The 20,892-nt window shown below is 45.4% G+C and overlaps 1 protein-coding gene across 1 annotated transcript in view; it reads left to right on the forward strand.

The window, feature by feature from the left end:
* CPAMD8 (C3 and PZP-like, alpha-2-macroglobulin domain containing 8) overlaps positions 1-20,657 on the forward strand; it is a 48,320-nt gene extending 27,663 nt beyond the window's left edge. The window contains exons 29-42 of the mRNA XM_008949000.1: positions 1,230-1,395; positions 1,874-1,960; positions 2,291-2,427; positions 2,804-2,959; positions 3,360-3,422; positions 3,799-4,031; positions 7,288-7,375; positions 12,198-12,272; positions 12,968-13,073; positions 13,158-13,268; positions 13,958-14,170; positions 14,634-14,708; positions 19,615-19,783; positions 20,098-20,657. Coding sequence (XP_008947248.1) covers positions 1,230-1,395; positions 1,874-1,960; positions 2,291-2,427; positions 2,804-2,959; positions 3,360-3,422; positions 3,799-4,031; positions 7,288-7,375; positions 12,198-12,272; positions 12,968-13,073; positions 13,158-13,268; positions 13,958-14,170; positions 14,634-14,708; positions 19,615-19,783; position 20,098 — 1,680 coding nt within the window. The 3' untranslated portion in view covers positions 20,099-20,657. The remainder of the gene's footprint in view (positions 1-1,229; positions 1,396-1,873; positions 1,961-2,290; positions 2,428-2,803; positions 2,960-3,359; positions 3,423-3,798; positions 4,032-7,287; positions 7,376-12,197; positions 12,273-12,967; positions 13,074-13,157; positions 13,269-13,957; positions 14,171-14,633; positions 14,709-19,614; positions 19,784-20,097) is intronic.
* The last annotated feature ends 235 nt before the right edge of the window (positions 20,658-20,892 follow it).

Here is a 20,892-nt window from a genome sequence, read left to right on the forward strand (position 1 = left end):
TTGTAATGAGACAGGGAGACTACAGAAAAAAAACCCACAGCTACGTAGGAACGTGCAATTACACTGCATAACTTTTGAAGTGGAAAAAAAACACATCACTTCCAGTACAACTGGCAGTTTAGAGATTCCTTAAAACTCTTAGCAGAAGCAGTGCTCCTCTCCTGCTGTATTTTTGCCTGCATCAGTTTCACTAGAATGAAGATACTCAGGTAACATGACTGTGCCTGGGCAAACATCCACTTGCAGATGTGCTGAGCAGGTCGTGATGACTTCACTTGCTCTGCAACAGCCCACAGAAAGAGTGGTGTGGGTGAGTAAGTCTGTACAGGTAGGACTGAAAGACTAAAGCAGGAGGTGTCGTGGATGTTGCAGCATGTCTTGGAGATGTGTAGCTGGACAAAAGGGTTGAGGAGTGAGACCATGCTGCTCTTGCAAGCAGATACCCCTCAACTCCCAGTTTTTACTGGAAGGGAAGGCCTTCAACCTTATTAAAAAATAAAAGAGAGAAAATCCTTCAATACACAGAGAGTAACTTTCTGCCTCCCTGTTAGCAGTGTCCCCCCTTCTGCAAAGTGATGTGATGCTCTCTCTGGGCTGCTGTATGTCAAGACAGCCCTAGCAGTTTTATTTGCTAAGTGCAGTTTATGTGGATCTAATGGCTTTCCTAGAGGAGATTTGCAAGTGTTACTAATGATCTTAGCTAGGAAATGAGGAAGGGGAAGGTTAGTGCCACAGGGAAATCAAAGGAAACCAAATTACATCAAGTCCAATTAAATGGTTTCTATAAATTATCAGAGCCACGTTCCTACGTGGTGAGGTCATTGAGTGAGTTAATAAAACATGTTTGTTGGCTGCAGGGACCCCTGGGAACCTTGGCCTTTATTATCCTCTGGCGTCTGCCAGACGCTCCGGAGTGTCAGGAACACAATCAAACAGTGGAGACTTCTTCAGCTTCAGGGGAAAGAGATGGGTCTTGGTCTTAGCTTAAATCTTTCTTGCTATGCTGTCTTCTTTTTTTGAGTTTGTGGTGCCTGGCTTTTCCTAGGGAAGGGGAAGTGTCAGTGTCATTCTGCAGAGAGCAAAATGCACCTTTCCTAGGGTTTGATTGGTTATTAAAGGACGGGAAGTAACAAGAACTAAAGTGATTCTAACTCCTGACATACAGAGGCTGGTGATATGTCTGGGGTCTTTTTCCGTGTATATGTCTGTGCTCTGTCCCTGTCATACAGGAAGAAAGAACAGCTGTTGACAAAGCCAAACACTTCTTAGAGTCCAACCTGTACTCAGCAGAAGACCCCTACAGCAGTGCCCTGACGGCGTACGCGCTGGCGCTGCTGCGCAGCCCCGCTGCCGCCGTGCCCCTGCGGAGGATGAACAGCATGGCCCTCACCCAAGGTACCCTGCCTGGCCTGCCCTGCCCACCCTGCTGCCCAGCCTCCCCAGGGAACAGCCCCCAGCCCGGGACTGGAGTGGTCTGTTTGAATTACAGCCTGTGAGATGAGGGCTCCCTCACGGCACAGGAGCTTCCCTGACTCTCTGCAGAGGGTTGAGTACCTCGGCTCCAGGCGTGCAGCTCCAGCTGAAGGAAGGCTTTGCAAGCACCTTTCCTGTCAGTGTGACAGTGTGCCTTGTAACACAGCATGTTCCCTCACCCTGTGTTTTAATCCAAAATCCAGGAATTACCTAATTTATGGCATTGAGCCACCTTTGTAGTTGCAAAGGGAGCCTCTTGCCCAGGGGTGCTTGTCTAAAGGGAGGGACAGTGCTGCTGGGGCATGAATCTGTTCTTTGAGTCAAAGCAAAAGTAGAATTTGATTCTCCCCACACACAGAAGCTGCTCTAATAACATACATACTCCACTGTCCTCTCCTAGATGGCTTTACACACTGGAGCTTGACAGGAACTCTTGTTGCTGATGAAGATACCTTCATGGGATTTAACGATGGGCTCTCTCAATCAGGTACTTTTACTGCAAAGACAGAGGTAAGGGAACAAGGCAAGAGCAGGCCCCCGACTGTGTGTTCTAGTGAATTGTTCACAGAATGGAAGGAACCTCTGGAGATCATCTAGCCCAACCACCTTGCCAAAGCAGGCTCACCTAGGGCAGGTCACACAGGAGAGCATTCAGGCAGATTTGGGATCTCTCCAGTGAAGGAGACTCCACAGCCTCTCTGGGCAGCCTGGTCCATCTCTAGACCTGCTATCTGTAGGCCTGTTCTGTTGCTAAACCTGCTCAGATTCTCACTCCTAAATGGTATTTTGATTTATTTTCCCCCCTCTCTTATTTCAGTTGTTTCTGCAGAAGTGGAAATGACATCTTATGCCCTTTTGACATACACACTCTTAGGAGATGTGGCCTCTGCACTCCCAGTAGTAAAATGGCTTTCACAGCAAAGGAATGCACTTGGAGGATTCTCATCTACTCAGGTGGGTAGCCTCTGAAAAGGCTCATTCAGTACATGCATAATCAATGGGACAAATCAAGGGATTTGGGAATGATCAGTGCAGAGTTTCCATCTAGAGTCTAGACAGAAACTCTCTGTGTCCTGGTAAGAAGAAAAACTTCCTAATGTCCTTTAGTGCTTCTTTCATGGACTGATAACTTGAAAGGAACCTAGACTGGATCCTTGCAGATGCCTTTGACAGCAAATGTGAACAAAACCTGCTGTTTCTTTTGCTGTCTGAATTAATAAGGTGGGCAGTGCTCCCTGAGGTGATGACTGCACAGCACAGTGCTTGGTTGTAAGTCTGCTGTGCTCCTGTATTCTTCACTCCTCTGACCTCTGCCTCTTGTGCTCCCTAGGACACATGTGTAGCCCTGCAGGCTCTGGCTGAATACGCCATCCTTTCTTACGTGGGAGGAGTCAACCTCACCATTTCCTTGGCTTCTACTAATCTAGACTACCAGGAGACATTTGAGCTTAACAAGATGAATAAAAAAGTGCTCCAGACTGCAGTGGTAGGTGGTTTTGTGTTTAGATAGCCAGATTTGGAAAGCCATCCATGTGAGCTGGGTTCTGAATGACAAATCAGATAAGTTCAGTACTGGTAAAAGCACAAGTTAAAACACTAAGATCTTGGGACTTTCTGGGGTTTTATGGCTGGGTTCTGATGTGAAGGAGGCAGCACTCACAGTGAAGGGCACTTTTCACTGTAACTAATGCCTGATGCTTATTTTGTGCTGCTACTTGTGTCTACCATTGTTAAATGCAGATTGCTGAAAAAAATAATTCCTGCTCACTTCACTTCTGCAGTCTCCTTTATAACTGGAAAGATATTTTGTACAGAATAAATTTAAAATTGATACTTGTTTCCATTCTGAGTGCCATGTCTGTATCTTAATTGTGGATTCTCCTCAGATCCCCAGTATTCCAACGGGGCTGTTTGTGAGTGCCAAAGGTGAAGGCTGCTGTCTGATGCAGGTAAAGTTGCCATGGGGCTGGAGAAAGCATCTGAGCAGATGATTTCTGAACTCAGTCTTTTTGCTACTTTTTTTAATCCTCATTTGCCCTGAGGAAGGAGTTACAATTTAAATATCTCTCAAAGGAATTGTGTAGCATGGTGCTGCTCTAATTCCTAGAAGTAAATGTGATTGCAGCAGGGTGAATCTGCTCTGGTACAGCTTTAGTTACATATAACTCTTGTAAAGCCTCCCTTGGCTCTGTGCCCACCGTTGCCTCTCTCTGAAGAGCTCTGGTGTTTATGCTGGTCTTTAGGGAACATTTGTAGATGCTATGAAACATTGGGGGTCTAATAAATGCCCTTATTTGTTTTGGTTTCCCCCCCTTTCTGCTGCAGATTGATGTCACTTACAATGTACCTGATCCTATTGCCAAACCAGCTTTCCAGCTCCTGGTTAACCTGAAGGAGCCCAAGTCAGAGCAGCATCTTCAAGCTCCAAATCTCCTGCGGTCTGTCTCTCCAGATGTCTCTGAAGCCTTGCACAGGGAGAGGGCCCTGGGGGATGATGATGACCCAGCTTCAGACCAGGACCATCGGGAGTACAAAGTCATACTGGAGACATGCACTAGGTAGGCACTGCCAAGCTGCATCCAGTCCTGCTTGTTTCTCAGAGACCAGTTAGTTTGCTGATCAGCACATCTGTACTGATACATCAGTACAGGAAAAAAACAAATTCTTTCTTGCTGCATTGTCCCTACCTCAAAAGGTGAAAGATAGAACACCTCACATGCAAAATTTCAACCACAATTGTGGGCTGTAGGACAGAGTTAACACGTGGCATTCATCATTTTAGTGCTAAGTGTATGTCAGCAGTAGAGAAAGAAGATCAAAATTTACACAGAGATCAGCATCTTGGGTTTTTATCACTAAGTTTCATTACTGCCTCTCCAAATGCTGAGGAAGACAAATTGAATGTCACTTGCATGTATCAGGAGGAAAATAAAAGTTCTGGATTATTTTCTAGATCTTCAGTAACAGATTTTCCTTAAAAGCCTAAAAGGATTAGGTTATTTCAGCTGGTTAACTAATATCTTAAACATGTTGAAAGCTTTATAAATATTATTGACTTTACTTAGTGTTCGAGTTGCTTAGTTGCTTATTCTTCAGTTCTGGATAGCAAAAACCTAACAGAAGGTGCTTGTTGCCATGGTTTGAATTTGGAATCTACAGTAAAGGCACCATATATGCAGATGTTTGTTAACAAGCTCTTTAAAGCTCATTGTCTCCTTATTCCATATGATGAATTTCAAAATACTTTTTAAAGATGGCACAATATTAAAGCTCAGAAGTTTCATTCCTAGCTTTCAAAGCACATTGTAAAGACATTAGTGGTTCCATCTCGGTTTATAAGTTGGGAAACTGAAGATATTGAGAAAAAACAGCTTGCCTGTAGGCAAAGAGCAGCAAGAAGAGATTCTGACCTGCATTCAATCCACTTACAGGTCTTGGTTAAACACATCAGTACTGCTGCAGTTATCAGGAGTTGATGACTTTACAAAATGGTTTGATTTCAGTTTGCTGCAAAGTTGGTCCAAAAGAGGGAAAGCCACAACCAGAGCAAATAAGGAGGACTTCAGCAGCCTACTGTGTAGCAGAAGAAACCACTCCTAAGCAATTCCAAACTAGTCTGCATATTTGTGAGCAGGAGCATGGCAGGTGGTGGGGCCACAGCTTCACTGAACTCAAACTGCAGAAGTGAAGTGAATGGCTCAGATGTAATTCATGGAAATGGAAAACTTCTGCTCCCTTATCATTCTCTGTCCCCTTCCTTCCTGCAGAGGCAATGCCATAAGGGGACTACAGCCCTGAAAACTGTTGCAGTGACTCCAGGGAAGGATAAGAGCTTGTTATCTCTGTCAACACACTTGCCCCTTGCCCACGTGGCCGTGTTGCTGGTGGATGCATTGCCTCTGATGATTGCCACAAGCCTGAGAAATCCTGGGCCAGGCCTTTTATGGCCTAGTTGAATTTCTTCCTCCTTGCAGTAACAACAGGCAGTGATGGGCAACTCAAACCCATCAACCAAAAGTTTCCTGGGGTCAGCCTGGCAGCGTAGAACACAACATCACCTTCTCTCCTCCTCTCCCCATCCCTGAGCCCTGCAGCTTGCACTGGGGAGAAAGGCTTAGAAGGTCTTGTCAGTCCCTTGAAGATGCCTGTAGCTAAGGAGGCTGCCCTGCATCAACACAACCTTTCTGTTGTTAGTTCTGAAACCTCTGCCCTGGGAATTGCTGGAGCAAAGACAGAAATTTGAGAGGAAGCCCAGTCCAAGGAGATTGATTGCTTGGAAAGAAAACAAAAGCAAATGAAGTCTTCCCTTTCCTCCCCTTCTTCCTGTAATGATGCTCTTTTAACTCCTGCATTGTTTTGTTTAAGCAATGTGAATAGAAAAGTGCAGCTAAGGATGACAGTTGAAATACTTGGAGCTGGGGGTGTTCTTCAGAACGTTGTGTTTTAAGTGTTGCCATGCTCAGTGAAGTCCTTGGGGCACTTTTGAGGAGAAAACAATGTGGGAGATGCAGGGCTGTGATATGTAACAGAAAGCAGGGGAAATGCAGGCAAAAGGATACTGCAGGATTTCTTTTTTAGGGAGCATAGTGCCTGGAGTTAGATCAGGATTAACAAGGCTTAGAGTCTCTGGGAAGCTGCCAGCCCTGAACTGTCTCACAGAAGGCAGCTGGAGCTGTGCACAGCCCATCTCATGCTACTGTGGGTGTAGGAGCTGGGTGTGGGGTGACATCCAGGCTGGCCCTGTGCAGGGCTCCAGCAAACTCACACCCACCCTCACTGGGGAGGTCCCCATAAAGAGGCCCCCAAGTAGCCCTGCAGGAGCCAGTTCAGCTCTGGCAGCCTTGGTCCTGGAAGCTTTCTGCTGTGTTTTCTCAGTGCTGGGCATGAGCTAATAAGCCCTCCTGGGTCCAAGCTCCTTGTCTTTGTGGTGCAACTAAACAGCAAACAGGTGAGCTGCCAAGGAGGGATGGTTTAGAGCTGCCTGAATGTGAATGCAGAGAAAAGGAGCATTGTTCTGGAATCAGCAAGAGCTTCTTTGTTACCGTTGGTCTTTTTGCCATGCTGCAAGAAATTGAAATCTTTTGCAAAGGCCCAAATAAACTTTCTCTCCACCCCTTCCTTTGTTGTTTTTTTAAATGCACCCTTCAGCAGTAACAATTTTGAATTTCACTGGGTTTTCTGTGTCTTCATTGATATTGTAGAGGAAATATATAGGCAGTGAATTGTTTAACACTTGTAACTCAAGAGTGAGTTTGCTAACTCATTAGCAAATTCTCATTAGTGAGAAAAAAATACTTTTCTCACTGTCAATTAGATACTGGAGAGAAGTGGCCATTTATAGAACCCCAGAGCTGAATGACTCTGCCTGGTAGTGGGAAGTGACATTCCTTTTACACCACAGTCCATTTACAGCCTTCCACTTAAGAAAGAACAGAAGTTTTTTTCTACTCCAAGGGGTTATTTCTTTTACCAACTGCATGTTCTCAGTGGTTAATTGAAAACTAAGGCAAGCAGCCCCCCAGGAGACTACATCCATCCTTCTGCACTGTCTCCATCTGCCTGAGCCTCTCCTACACCTCTGCCCTCTGTGAGTTGTGCTTAATTTTTGGTGAATAAATGCAGAAGAGATAATTTTGTAAAACCAAGTAGAGAGTGACTTTCAACAAGTCCTTCAAAGAAGAGTAGATTCTTTTAATATTGTTTCCTCTGAAGTTTGTTTCAGTTGTTCTCCATCCTGAGTTGACCATGTACCCTTTGTTGTCTTGGATCCTGAGTTTGTTTTCATTCTTTCTCCCTTTTTGTTCTCATGGGAAGGTGGCTGCACTCTGGATCTTCTAACATGGCTGTCTTGGAGGTACCATTGTTCTCAGGGTTTCGTGCAGACATTGAGAGCCTAGAGCAGGTAAGATGATGGAATGAGAGTGCAAGGTGAGATCTTGGGCCAGGGCCTGGCTCTCTAATTGGCAGGAATTCCCTTTGGGGATCAATGGGGAGCAAATGCCATTGAGTGTTAGAGTGCTGTCCAAAAAGATGCAATTAAAGCAGGGGGGGCTGGAGATTTCACTTTCCAAAAAATAATTTATCTGAAATGAGTAAACAGATGTTCTGTGCCAGATTAACAAATGTACCAAACTTGGCCAAATGCAGGTTTATTACTGAGCACAGTACACAGTAATTAAATAAGACCCATTTGGAAAGGCTGAAGTGAAAATGTGCTCTAACAGGAGCTGTTTATGGCTTCTTAGTGGGCTGTGTTATCTCCAACATCTGGATTCCATTTCTTTGGAGGCTCTGTGTCTTGGAATTTTTTGCCATTTTTTTCTTCCTCTCCCTCTCTTCTGGGAGCACATCATGTTTATTGCAGACCAAACGGAGGTGGACAGAACGTGCCTCTTACCCAGCCAGCCCTCTAGGGGAGAGGAACCAGAGGCTTCAGCTTTGCTGTAGGTTCTGTGGAACCTTTACAGTGTATCCACTGGTGGGGTTTATCCTGCAAAGTTTTCAAGGGCTATTTAGCTCAAGAATTGTAAAATCTTTGCATCCTTGAGAACTGGTAAAGAGATGAAAAGCATTTTGCTTCCAAAGGTTCTCTTCTGTTAGTAAGTTCATCTTTGCTATGCTGGGAGGAGAAGGTATTTGGGGAAAGAATTTTCAAGCAGAATTGTAGTGAAGACCAAACAGTTTATTTTGACATCCCAATTCAAGGAAACATGCACATTGCTTTGCCTTCTCTAGGATTTCACTTGATTTGGCTAATTTGTGATATAAACACCATTGCATTTGCTTGGAGGAAATGAGACTAACACATTCCTCTGCAGGGGCTCACAATCTGTGTCAAAAGCTGCTGTCAGTCTCCTGGGCTGTCACTGAAGCCAGAGAAACTTGTGTATTAGTCACTGAGAAGAGAATTTCATCCTTTTGATACTGGGGAGCTGTACTGGAATGTACAGAGATGTGTATTGGTCAGATATTAATTTATCCCATAAACAGAAATATCAGTTATTTGCTCTCTGTTCACTAGCTGCATGTTGAGAATTCTGTTTTCAAAGGGATGCATGTAAAATGTATCCACTTCTATCTGCCTGTTGACTGCTGAGTCTGATGTTCTCTCAGAGGCAACAATGGTGCAACAAATTTCATTGGGGTATTCAGATGGGGCAAGACCACCACTGGTAAGAAAAAGGAGAATTAGGTGAGAGGGCCTGTAGTGGGTTTGGTTATCATCTTGTCTCCTTCTGCTGAAGGTGTTGTGACAGTCATTTGTACTGCTATCAAGTAAGTTCTCTGTCATAATAATGTATGTAAATAAAGGCAAAAAAAAAAATGTGGGGGGCAAGAGCACCACTGGTAAGAAAAAGGAGGAGAATTAGATTAGGGGGCCTGTAGTGGGTCTGGTTATCATCTTGTCTCCTTCTGCTGAAGGTGTTGTGACAGTCATTTGTACTGCTATCAAGTAAGTTCTCTGTCATAATAATGTATGTAAATAAAGGCAAAAAAAAAAATGTGGATGGAAACCTGACTTAGGGCCAGAGAACTCAAAGTGGGACAGGAGAACAACAGGATATCTTTATGGTGTTAAACCCATGGAATGTTTTATCAGCAGAAGGAAAGAGCTGAAACAAAGAGTGCAAAGAGGGTTTCATTACAGAAGAACAGAAAAAATTGTTAAGGAATACAGAGATTTGTTACTTAACCTATTTTTCCTGAAATGGGCTGAGAAGAAAGTATAGAAATGGGAGCTCCAGCCTGTACTGAGTGAGTGTCTCTGTTACTGGTTTCAGCATGGGACAGAGTTCAGAGTTTCTAGGCTGACAGTGCTGAGAGGTCCCACGTTGTGTCCCAAGGGCCTGCACAGGCTCTGCTGCTCCAGTCCCTGAGCACTTGTTCCTCTTTGCCAAGGGAGCTGTGCTCTGCTGTGAGCCTTGTTTATGTGGCTGGGCCAGTCCAGTCTCCCAGCTAAAGACCTGGAAACCAAACATGCTGCTTTTCTGTTTAGTTACTGCTGAAAGGCAGCAGTCTGCTCCTGTGCTGTGTGCTGCTTTACACTAACCTGTGTCCAGGGCACCTTGGACTTGTTCTGAGCACAGAAATACTTGAGATAATTGTGAATATATGATTAACATTAGGATATGCTCTCTGCAAGGAAACTGCTTCTGGTTTTCCAGTGAACTTTTGTTCATTACCTCTTCCTCTTTTGTTTACTGGTGTGTTGTGTAGAGAAGCAACAGAGTCCTGGTGTGGCCCCATCTGTGATGGTCTCTGGGCAGGGAGTAGAATAGCAGGTGCTTTGTTTTCCTTTCTCCCCCTCTCTTAATGGGAAGAGGAGCTGATTCTCTTTCCTAGCTGGTCAGGCTGAGCTCCTGCAGCACAGAGCTGACCCAAGTGAAGTCTCAGAAGGCTGTTTGGTACCTCATGCAGTGCACACTTCAGTGCTTGTCAGACACAAAAAAGCTGGTTCAAACCCCACCACTTTGACAACTGTTTGGGCAAAAGACAATGTAGTTGATGCCTTGATTTGGAGAGAGGATTCTGTGCTTGGGATTGGTACTGAGCAGCCTATTTCATAAGCAGAACAGAATGACTTCCTTTGGGTAGCAGGAGATTTTGCTAAATCAGGAAGGGTATTGCATCTTCAAGGGGGAATGTTCATCCTGAAGAGCTGAATTCCATCTTTCTTACTGCAGAAACCCTTTGCATCTGTAAAAACGTGGGGACAAAGCTCAAGTGTGTGTATGGGTAGAGAGTGAAGATGCAGCTGCAACCCCCAGGATTTAATCCTGGCTATCAAATGTGTATCCCCATCACGCTGACCTAGACAAAATTCTTCCACTGAAGAGCCCATGCTGGTTTTATGGTGTAGTTTGGTCACCACCAAGTCCTGCCATCCCCACTGCTGTGTTTTCTCATTACCCTGGCCAGGGCCAGGCCTGTAAATCACATCTCCTGCCTGTTGTGTGCCCTCCCAAGGGAGCAGTGTGCACGGAGCGAGCCCACGGGCGGCCCCGGGGCACTGCTGGTTCATAAATGCTCTGTTGCACGTCCAGGGCAGCCCCCTGGCTGGGCAGCCACAAATCCTTCTAATAATGCTGGGTGTCGACAAGGTCGGGAGGTCACCCCAGGCTGGTGTAGCTCAAGCTTCACCAGAAAAATGCAGCTGGAGCTGAGCTGAGCGTTCCCCGGCGGCGCCAGCCTCTCCGAGCCCTCATAAAAGGACTGTCTGCAGCCATCCACTGCTGAGTAATAACAGCCACCATCAGGCCCCTCAAATTATAAGGACAAATTAAATTGGCCCTTTCCATATTGTGTGGGACTTAAACACATGTTCCTTTGCTTGTTACAGTCATAGCAGGAAGCTGTGTGCAGGGTTTTACAGCTAGAAGCACTATGCTGAAGAAACTCCCAGTTAAAACTGTTGGTAGCAGGTTTGGGCAAATTTCAGCAGAAATGCTTTTTGCTTCTTGTCATTCTTTCTAATGCATAATAATAATAATGCTTTGTTCTACTTTCTGCAGTGTTTTCACTCCGAGATCTCAAACTAACTTAGGAACATTAAAATAAAATCTAAAAGAGGGCCAAGGAAATGTTATTCCTGTGTCACAAATGGGATCATCCAACAGAGGTTAAAGTAAAAGGGCAGTTTGGAGAACAGACTTAAAGTATCTGCTCTGGCCCTCACTCTGCTGCCCAAACTGGGGTTAAAACACAAGAGACCTTTTCCACATCCTTCCCAGCTTCTGGATGAAATGTTTTTCACATGATAGATGCATACAACTGATCAAAACACTGATGGGGATTGATAAGTACATACAGCATGACAGTCCTGCTAATACTGAGGTGGTCATATTCCAAAAATCATAGGAGTAAGTCTTTTGGAAATTTTGAAAGAAAAATTTGTAGAATTCTCTAAGATGATAGTGTTTCTCTTTTGGGGGTGACTCATTCTGTGCCAGGGAGACAGCTGCTGGGTTCTTTGGGGTGATGCAGCAGTTCTGTAAGTGAGGGCTCTTGCACACTCCTCTGGAGACCATGCTCGTGATGCAAACACAGACCTGCAGTCAGCAGGAGATGAGCTTAGAGCATTTTTACAAATGGCTGGGGTAGATATGGGGCAGTAGCAGCCCTGATGTGGGGAGTACTCCTAGGCTGTGTTCTGATACTCCCCAGATATGCAGAGGTAGTCGGGAGGCCTGGCTGGTACAATGCAAATTATGAATCCCTGGGCTTCAGAGGGAGAGATGAGCAGCAGAGGCCTGGCCTGACCCTATTCTTCAAAAGGGAGGATGCCTCGAGCTCTTTCAAATGGCTGCTCTTTTCAAATGTAAGGATTAATTTTCCTGGCAGAAGAATGTTTTAGATTTTTTTCAGCTGGTGGGAGAAAGGAACCTTTAATACCCACTGTGATCCAGCAGTGTAATTCCCTGGTGGTCTGAAGGAGGGTAAATAAGAGACTTTATTGAGTGTTTTGGGGTCTCTGAGGTCTTGCTTGAGCCTTGGTACTGGAAACAATCTGGGAGCTTTTCAATTAGACTGTGGATGGCGTGTCAGGCATAGTCTGAGGGAGATAAATGCACCAGGGACCAGGAAGAACACTCAGCATTGTGCACCTTGCAAGAGCTCCTCACCAGCTCACCAGAGAGACCTCGGGTGGCTTTTTCCTCAATTGTATGACAGCAACTGCAATCCATGAGAGGAAACTAAACCTGCTGATTTTTCTTTTTTTCCAGTTATTGATGAACAAGCAAATCGGATTAAAAAGATACGAAGTGGATGGAAGAAAAGTCCTTTTTTACTTTGATGAGGTAATGACTTTGTTTCTCCAAGTTACGTTGCTCTTCAGTGACTGGCAAATGCCCAGTGGGTCAGGCACAGATACAGTGTCTTGGTGCTGATGGTCCCTCACGGATGAGGATTACCATGGAGCTTTAACTGGCCTGCTGCTTGAGCCTCTTTTGAGGCAGGTAGGTGGTGTGGTGTGGGTTGGAAACCAAAGCATAGCAGAGGCAGATGATCAGCTTCAGCCCATATGGGATTCCTGGGCAGATATCACTTCATTTTTGCCTCGCCTTCAGGTACAAGTAGCATTGCTAAAAGGACAGAGTCTAAGTCAGATCTGGCAGTGCATACCTGAGGGTGGAAGGTGAGATCTTTCCTGGCTTGGTCGTCAGCAGTAAGTTGTTAGGTAGCTGCATTAGCAAGCTGGCTGATGAGAGGAGTGGTATTAGGTAAGCCAAGGGGATACAGCTTGAGTTTCAGGTTTGACTGTCTGACTTTGTTGTATGGCAAGCATGTGCTTTAAAGGCCAGTGAAGTGTCATGTATTTTCATTCATCCCACCTGGCTTTTATCCATGATCTTTGTCTCTATACCTGGTACTGGAGGTGTCTTCATTCCTCCCAAGCATCCCTGTTACATTAGAAGCACATGCTGCATTTGTCTCTCTCTTCACTTCAAGTGCAGGTTTTGTTACAGTGAGTCTTTTACATGATTTCACACAGATTCCTAGCCAGTGCATGACCTGTGTAAAGTTTCAAGCTTTCAGAGAGCATATAGTTGGGAAAACAGCTCCTGTTCCTATCAAAGTGTATGATTACTATGAGCCAGGTACGTGCTTGTTTTCCTTTGACTTTTGCCAGCAGTAGAGCTCTGGGTGCAAGGCTCTGATCTCTCCCTCTTGCTGGCCTGCAGCTTTTGAAGCAACTCGTTTCTACAACGTGAGTGAGAACAGTCCCTTGGCTCGGGAGCTCTGTGATGGGCCAACGTGCAACGAGGTGGAGAGCTCAGCCAGCCAGTGGGTTGGTGAGTTGTGCTAAAGCCAAGCTTTTTTTTTTTTTAGAAAATAGAGCCCACAGACACACCTTCCAGTTCAGAACTCAACACTATGCTTAGGAAAAGGCTCTGTTTCACTCTCTGTGTTAGTGGGGGTTTTAGAGAGATTTGTGGGATTAGCTGTATTAAACTGCTGACAGCCAGACAGATGCAGGCTGCTCTTCAGTCACCCAAGTGACTCTTACTTGCTTCAGAGGCAAGATAAAATGTGTAATTCTGGAAGAACCTGCTCAAGGTGAGATGTATTGATAAACATAAAGGTAAAAACTCTTTAACATCTGATTTGGTTTTATTTCTCTAAAATATCTAGCAATAGAGTTCCACAATTATCTGTGGGAAGATTAAACAGTTCCATGCTTCAGTGGAAAGAATAACTGAATAACTTTCCCCAGAAACCACAAGTTCCTTTCTGTCTCCCATGTCATACAAGATAGTTGCTTTACCCTATATCTGGAATCTGGTGCAAAATGGTTCTTTCAGAAAGACAACTTTATTCTCAGGGCTTTATATTCTGCCAGCTTTGTAGCTTCCAAGGAGAAGTCTTAGGGAGTTCAGCATGAAAACCTACATCAGAGAAATAGAAGAAAATTACCACTGGATCTTCCCCTTCCCCAAGCTACATGAAAATACTACTTTGGATTCTTTTTTTTCCTTTTCAGGCTTTGTTCACTCTGGACCATGCAACAACGTTTTTGGCTGCCTGGAGGATGAGTATTTTGAGCAGTGCATGTGTTCACGAGACTGTGGCTATGATGGGGAGCCTGTGTGTGGATCAGATGGACAGGTTTACCCCAACCATTGCCAGATGGAAGTAGCATCGTGCAGGAATAATACAAGGATAGAACAGATGCCCATGTCCCAGTGTTCTGCCTGTAGGTTTCATTCAGTTCCTTTTTCTGTTAGAATCTGTCTGTAGAACTCTACAAATCCTCATCTAAGTGAGTGATAATTACATATGTGTGGCAGGGAAAAGAGAATTCAAAGCCTCTGATGGATGATTTTCACACTTGCACTACAGAGGATTAAGTTATAAGAGCAGCTGCCTTCCTGTTTAGCTCAGAACAACTGCTTTAATGTTCTAATGGATTCATGTTTTATTAGTCAGAATGAACATCAGGCAAAATTAGTGACACTATTTAATCTGAAGTGAATAATCCTAGATAAAAATTACATCCATGAAGTGTAACATTCTTTGGAGATTCTGCATGGGCTTTCAAGACGTGCAGTGCAGTAGCTCAGTGAATTGAGTATGTGACCTCTGGAAATGCAAATATAATCTAGAGATTTGTTAACAAACTTTATGATCAATGCATTTATTTTTCTTTTTATTTACAGCCAAGAATTTGCCAGAAGAAAGGGAGACACACTCCCACACAGCTGAGCAGCCCAGTGTTCAACAGACTCCAGCAGGTAATGCCCTTGCCTTTTTCCAAGGCCTTTTTCCTCAGGAAGGCTAAAGCTTATCCCATCATTGTATGGCTCTTAAGCACATTCAAGTAAAGATGCTGGATTTCTTTGTCTTTTAGAAAAGGCAGAACATGCAGAAATGAGAAAAAATGAAGAGGTCAAGGCAAATTAGGAGGAGAACTATTTGGCAACAGGGTAGCTCTGCTTGTCCTTTTCCTTTCAGGAAATCTTGTGTGGTACCTGCTCTGTTCAGTGCACAGGCAAGATTTAGGTCACTGTTCACAGGAGTGGGCAAGTGTCCCTCCTGTTTTCTCAGCCTTGGTGTGTTTGAACAACATATGCTCTGTGATCTTTTCTTCAGTATGAAGCTGGAAAGCTCACATTTAAAACCAGGCTGATGTAATGTGTTTCAACAAACAACTGACCAGAACATGACAACAGACCAAACCATGGCAAGAACTAGAATCCAGGTGGATTAACTTTGTCTCTGGCAGTTCTGTGCAAAAATTGAGCTGGCAGTCTTGATTCTGTCAGAGCTGCTCTTTGGAATAAAGGCCCTTAGTGAGCAAAAACGTTAAGGTCAGTAGATGGAGTAGCCAGGGACTTGGCTGCTCATTTTATTTGGTGCTTATATGCATACACTTTTTTCCAAGACTCATGTCGAACTTGCTCATGGCTCACAATAAATCTCACCAAGAAGCAGCAGAGGGTCAATAGAATAGTTTGTTTCATGCTGTTTCTAGTAAATAAACTGGACTACATTTTTCCTGGCTGCTTTCCACTCATTAATTTTCCCCTGGCCTTTAACTCTCCTAACAAATCAGTAAAACAAGTTAATTCTTCAAGAGAAGACTCTGTGCCTTCTCACCTCCTTCTTCTGCACCAGAGTTCAGACTAGCACGTGTCCAACAGGAGAGACACTGGCCCATTCTCTGCCCTGCCTCTGCTCTGCAGAAGTTGGTGGACAGCCTTCCTGTGAAGGTGTGACAGCGTGGTGAATCTTCCCTTATCACTATTTCTGTGGGTCACTCAATCTTGCAGTGTTTAATGTCTCTCTTGCAGTGTTTAATGTCTCTCTGGTTTTCCTTCCCATTCTCATCTGGGCTTAGTGTGACTGTATCAGTGTTGGACTGCTGTCTGTTGGGGTAACTGCAAGGAATGCTTGTTGCCTTTTATTCTGTGCAAATGTGACATGCTTAGCATGGAAACTCTGTTTGCAACCTGAGTCCTTTAAAGCCACGTTCCCAAACTGCTCTGTAGGGCACTGCTGCTGTGCAAGGCCATCCAAAGTGCTTTGCTGCTGCTCTACAAAATGGACCCACAATCCCATTATTTTCAAATGAAAATTTGATAGTGCAAGTATGGTTATCTGGGAAAAAAACATGGAACTTGACCATGGTCTACAATCTAAAAATTTTCAGAACAGTGTTTCTGAAGTAATCTGCATTAAAGTATCTAAGAAAAATAACCTTCTGGTTTCTAAAGAGACCAGAGCAATGTTGGCTCTGTGGGCTGTCAAGAGCAGAGGTGGAAATCTCTATTTTTTGGGTGTGTGGCATTTTTGTACCAACATTAGCTTAACAAACCTGTATGCCATAAGGATCTGCTTATCAAAGCATAAGCATTTAGAGCTGCCTTTCTTCTAGGATCTCTGAGTGTTGAAGCTGAGTCTCCTGGAAGGCAGATACTCTTCTGAACCGAGCTGTCTGAGCAGCTCTGGCAGAGTGAGCATTCAAAACTAAAACTGACTAAATCCTGCATCAGGAAAAGCACCCAGCATGTGATTTCCATTAATCCTCTGGGCTCCTCTCAGGTCAACCACACGGTACATGAATCAAAGTGTAACAAATGAATGAATCCCTCCCTGTACCCTGTTCTCACTTGGGCTCACTGCTTTGTTAGCATTGGAGCATGTGATTGGTTTAAGTTGGCTCAGGTGCTCTGGGTTTCCAGTCAAAGTTCTGATGAGCCATGCCTAAATCTCTGATTTCCTAAAGGGATGCAAAACTCCAGGAGCCAAATCAAGCTTAAGGCAGGTTGGGGAGACTGCCTTGGTGTGTTAATCTCCAGGAAATACCATTTTCTTGGAGAAGCACGTGGTGTTTCTGTTGTCTGAAATCTTTCTGCGTTTGGCGTGTGACTTGTGGGGGCTCAGCCTGGTTTGATTGATGCTTCCATTGTTAGCCCTTGTCTCTGTGACCCCAGCAATGGAAACAATGAGGGGCAGCTTCCTTCCAGCAAACAGTGGGGAGCCATCAGTGTGCTCGGGCTCACGCTGGCAGTCGCAGCCTCGCAGGGTAGTTCCATGTACACCCGTGAGCCTGCTGGAATAAACCACAGCTTTTGGGTTCTGCTGGGCAAGGTAAGCAGCTGTATGGAGATGGTCCTGAACAATCAGGCTGCAGTGCTTCCTGCAGCCCCCAGCTGTCATTAAAGCTTCTTGAAATGCTTTTCAAAAGGCTGCAGTAGATGTTGCAGCAAGCAAGGCAGAGTGGCTGAGATCTGATCTTAAACCTGTAGCCCTTTTTGGTACAGATGGGTAGATCCTCTTTGCATCTGTAGAAATATACTCTTGACTGAGAGGGAAGTGTGCAGGGTGGCAGGATTCAGCTGAAACAACTGATGTCTGAATCCCCATCCTCAGCTGTTCTTCCTCACAGGTGAGTTATGGAGACTCAGAGAGATGGAACATTTTTTGGGTGAAGAGCATGGACCCCCCTCTGCCCCTGGGCACTGAAGCTCTGCTAGTATGTTTTCCCAGCCTGTGCCAGTCATGTCTGCTTGGCATGAAAGCTCCTGGAGCAGGATCTTGGTTGCTCATAGAGTATCAGTATTTTGAGTGCCTCTCATATGTAGCATCCCTGAGATCATTGTCACACTAGGCTACAAAAATATGGGTGGATCTCAGAGCCTCAGGGATCCTCAGTAGCTCTGATATCACCTCTCTGATGGAGTGGTGCTTTTATTGCTTCCATAGATCATTAATGCTCTTCTGCAATGGCCTGAATCTTCTCTGCTGAAAGTGCTAAGTGTAGAGGCACTGGTGTTGGAAGCCAGCAGGCTGACATCATGGTACTGCTGTATTTGATGGAAAAGCAGCCCCAGAGTGTTGCAGCAGTACTGGGTGGTGTCAGTGCTGCAGTGGTGGTGCACTCTGAGCTGGCAGCAGTGCCACCTTCCTGCTGTCCTGCTTCCTTCTCTTGTTTGAGAAAACCAAAAGCAGTCACCTATCACTAGCTCCTAGCAGGGACATCAGAGTGAGCTCTGCTTCCAAGTGGAGTCTTCTCACAACACTCCCTGGCAGGCCCATTATTCACTGGACTGCTGGTTTTTAGGACTGGTTGAACTGGCAATGGGCCATTTTTCCTTTCACCCCATCACTGTTCAGCAAACATTGGCTTCAGCACAAACATTTGGAGATGGGGGAGTGGTTTGTATGCAACAGGAAATGTCAGCCTTTCATCTTTGCTTTGACTCCAGTGCTGCATTCCTGGGAAGAGTGAGGGCTGTGATGTTAATTCTGTCCCTGGTGGACAGCAATCATCCATTCATAGAAGGAGCTCATGATCTGGCAGGTTCTCGCATGGAGAAGGCCAAGAAGGAGTGAGCACAGAGACTGACTTTGCTTTCAGGCAAGTGTTCCCTTGCCTAGGGCCGAGCCTGGCGCTGGGAGGATGTGGGAGGCAACAGGGAAGAGCCTTCAGATATTTTATTTCTAGAAAACAAACATTTTCAAAGGCCTTAATGAGTGTTCTCCTTAAATAAAGCCAGCTTTGCAGGGCGGGGGAAAGGGGGACATTTCCTCCCTGCAGCAAGGATGTTTCAGTGATTGCTTTGGTTTGGATTAGGGCAGTGTCCACAGAAAGCAAACAGGAAGGATGGGCAGCAGAGCTGGCTGGAGGGACAGCTTAGAAAACAGGGACCTGCTGGTGTTCCTCGATGTTTTATCTTAGTCTCACCCTCTGGGCAGGGAGCACTCACCCCCCACAGAGGCACAGCCTGCTCTGGGTGGGATTTGCAGTGTGGGGGGCTTGCCAGTGTCCTAGCATAGGCTGGAGGGGATGCAGGGAGGCTGCAGATGTGCTTGTGCCTCTGCTGAGCCTGGTCCTGTCTTGGATGATGGAAGTTTCTCAGTGCCTGTGCTGGGGCAGAAGTAGCTCAGCTGCTGCTGGGTCAGGCTGAGGGAGGAGTGGATGGCTTTGATGTAGGCTCCTGGCCTGTTGTGCCAGAATCCCCATTCTTGTTGGGCTGAAAAGAAATCTAGCTGCTTCCACGGATCTTCTCCATGATATGCACCAAGCCAACAGCTCCATCATGCTGCCTCTGGCTTTGTGACTGACTGTCGTAAAATGGAGCTTAGAAGAATGCAGAGGTTGCACATCTTCACAGGGACTTGTCCCTCCTGAACTGAGGTGCTCAGCTTGGACTGGTCAAAGGAGAGAGATGTATTTTCAGGGTGCAGAGTAACTTATCTGTGACATCTGTAATTCCCAGAGGTATCTCTTACTCTTATCTTACCATATGCAGGTCTTGGGGTGAAATGGTTCCTAACTTAAGGTCGTCAGATTAGATAATTCTCATAATTAGATACTCTAAATGAGACTTTGAGGGGTTTATTATTACTGTTATTATTTTTTAATTCTTTTCACTTTTTTTTTTTCCCAGTGCCCAGGTCTCAGACTGGGATATTGAATATTTCCAGCCTGTGGCTCTAAGCCTGTACGTGCAGGTTCACTGACAAGTGCAGCCTCCTCTGCTCCTGTAAAGTGCTCGTTTGGCCCCTGATCTGCCTTCCTGATTAAAATTCCTTCCCTCTTATGCCATCACCCTTCTCTGCAACACAGTATGTGATGCTGAAATGGCTTTTCTTGGGCTGGGGCACACCCTGAGGCTCTGGTTTGCTTTCCAGCAGAGGAAGGGCCTCCACTCCAGACAGACCTGTCCTACTACTCCTACGAGTACGACCCGGACCCCTACGCCTCGGAGGCTGATGTCTTTGAGGCTGTGGCTGAACTGACAACAGCAAGCACGTTACAAGAAGTGGACAAGATTCAGGAAGTAGTGACCACAGTAGAATGGTGAGCTGGAGAGCAGGGGGTCAGGAATCTGGCTTGAAAGTCAGCGTATGATGTACTAACACGTGTTGTGTCAAGTGTGTTCAGTTCCTCACAAAGGGTGTTTTTACAGCTGAGGTGCTAACCCCTTAGCCAGGAGTTGCCAGGGACAAGATCTTGCTGGGGCAGCATGTAAAAAAGTCTTTGAGACTGAAATGTCCCCATCCCTAACAAATTAAAGTGACCTTTTAAGCTTTTCTCTGCCCAGCCCCAGTGATATTTCACAAAGATACGTAATGAGAAAGTGACTTTTCTTCATTGTGTTCTCTTTTCAACAGAAATATATAATTTAAATGAAGAGAAGAGGCTCAGAATCGACTCCTGGATGAGTTTGTTCCTACAGACGACCTGCTGCAGAACAGAAACCGACCGATGACTACTCCTGATGCACTCAGAACTGTAGGCTGGGCTGCCCCGCGGGGGGTCTGGAGCTCTGGGGGGACACTTGGCCTTATTCTTCTGTCTATTTTCCTGCCTTTTGTGCATCCTCTTTGGAGTGCTTCCAAGGATGGCAGACCAGTATGCTGTGCCCTCTAGCTGAGAAAAATAGGGGCTGGAATTCAAACCTATAGACCTTTTCAGTGTTTTCTCTGCTATCAGGATACTGCAAATGCCATTTCCTAGCTACATTTAGAAGCTAAGTCCAGGCCTTGTGCTTAGCTGAACTGCTGTTTGAGGAAAGATGGCTGAGAAGTTTTCTCTCCAATTATAATAATAAAAATCAGTGTGTTTTGCTAATTATGACATAGCAAGAGACTAATGATCTTCCCCAGCCCATAAGTCTACTGCATCCACAACCATGTCCCACAAGAGTCAAACTTCTCTAGTGGCTCCATGGCCAGGGAAGTTATTGGGAGGTGTGTTTTAGGAGAGAAAACTGAAATCCCCTGTCAGGGCTGGAAGGTTTGAGTGTCCACCATGGGGCTGCTGGCCTCAGGTGGGGACTTTGCCAGCCATGGCAGTGACAAGGACTAGGTGGGTGAGCCCTCTTTGTGTTGCACTACGTGCTGATAAGGGCTGCTTGCAGCCTTCTCAGCCCCTTTCCTCCTTGTAACCCTGGCATGAAATAAAGC

This window comes from Merops nubicus, unplaced genomic scaffold (assembly GCF_000691845.1).
Source record: "Merops nubicus isolate BGI_N331 unplaced genomic scaffold, ASM69184v1 scaffold11971, whole genome shotgun sequence".
Taxonomy (NCBI): Eukaryota; Metazoa; Chordata; class Aves; order Coraciiformes; family Meropidae; genus Merops; species Merops nubicus.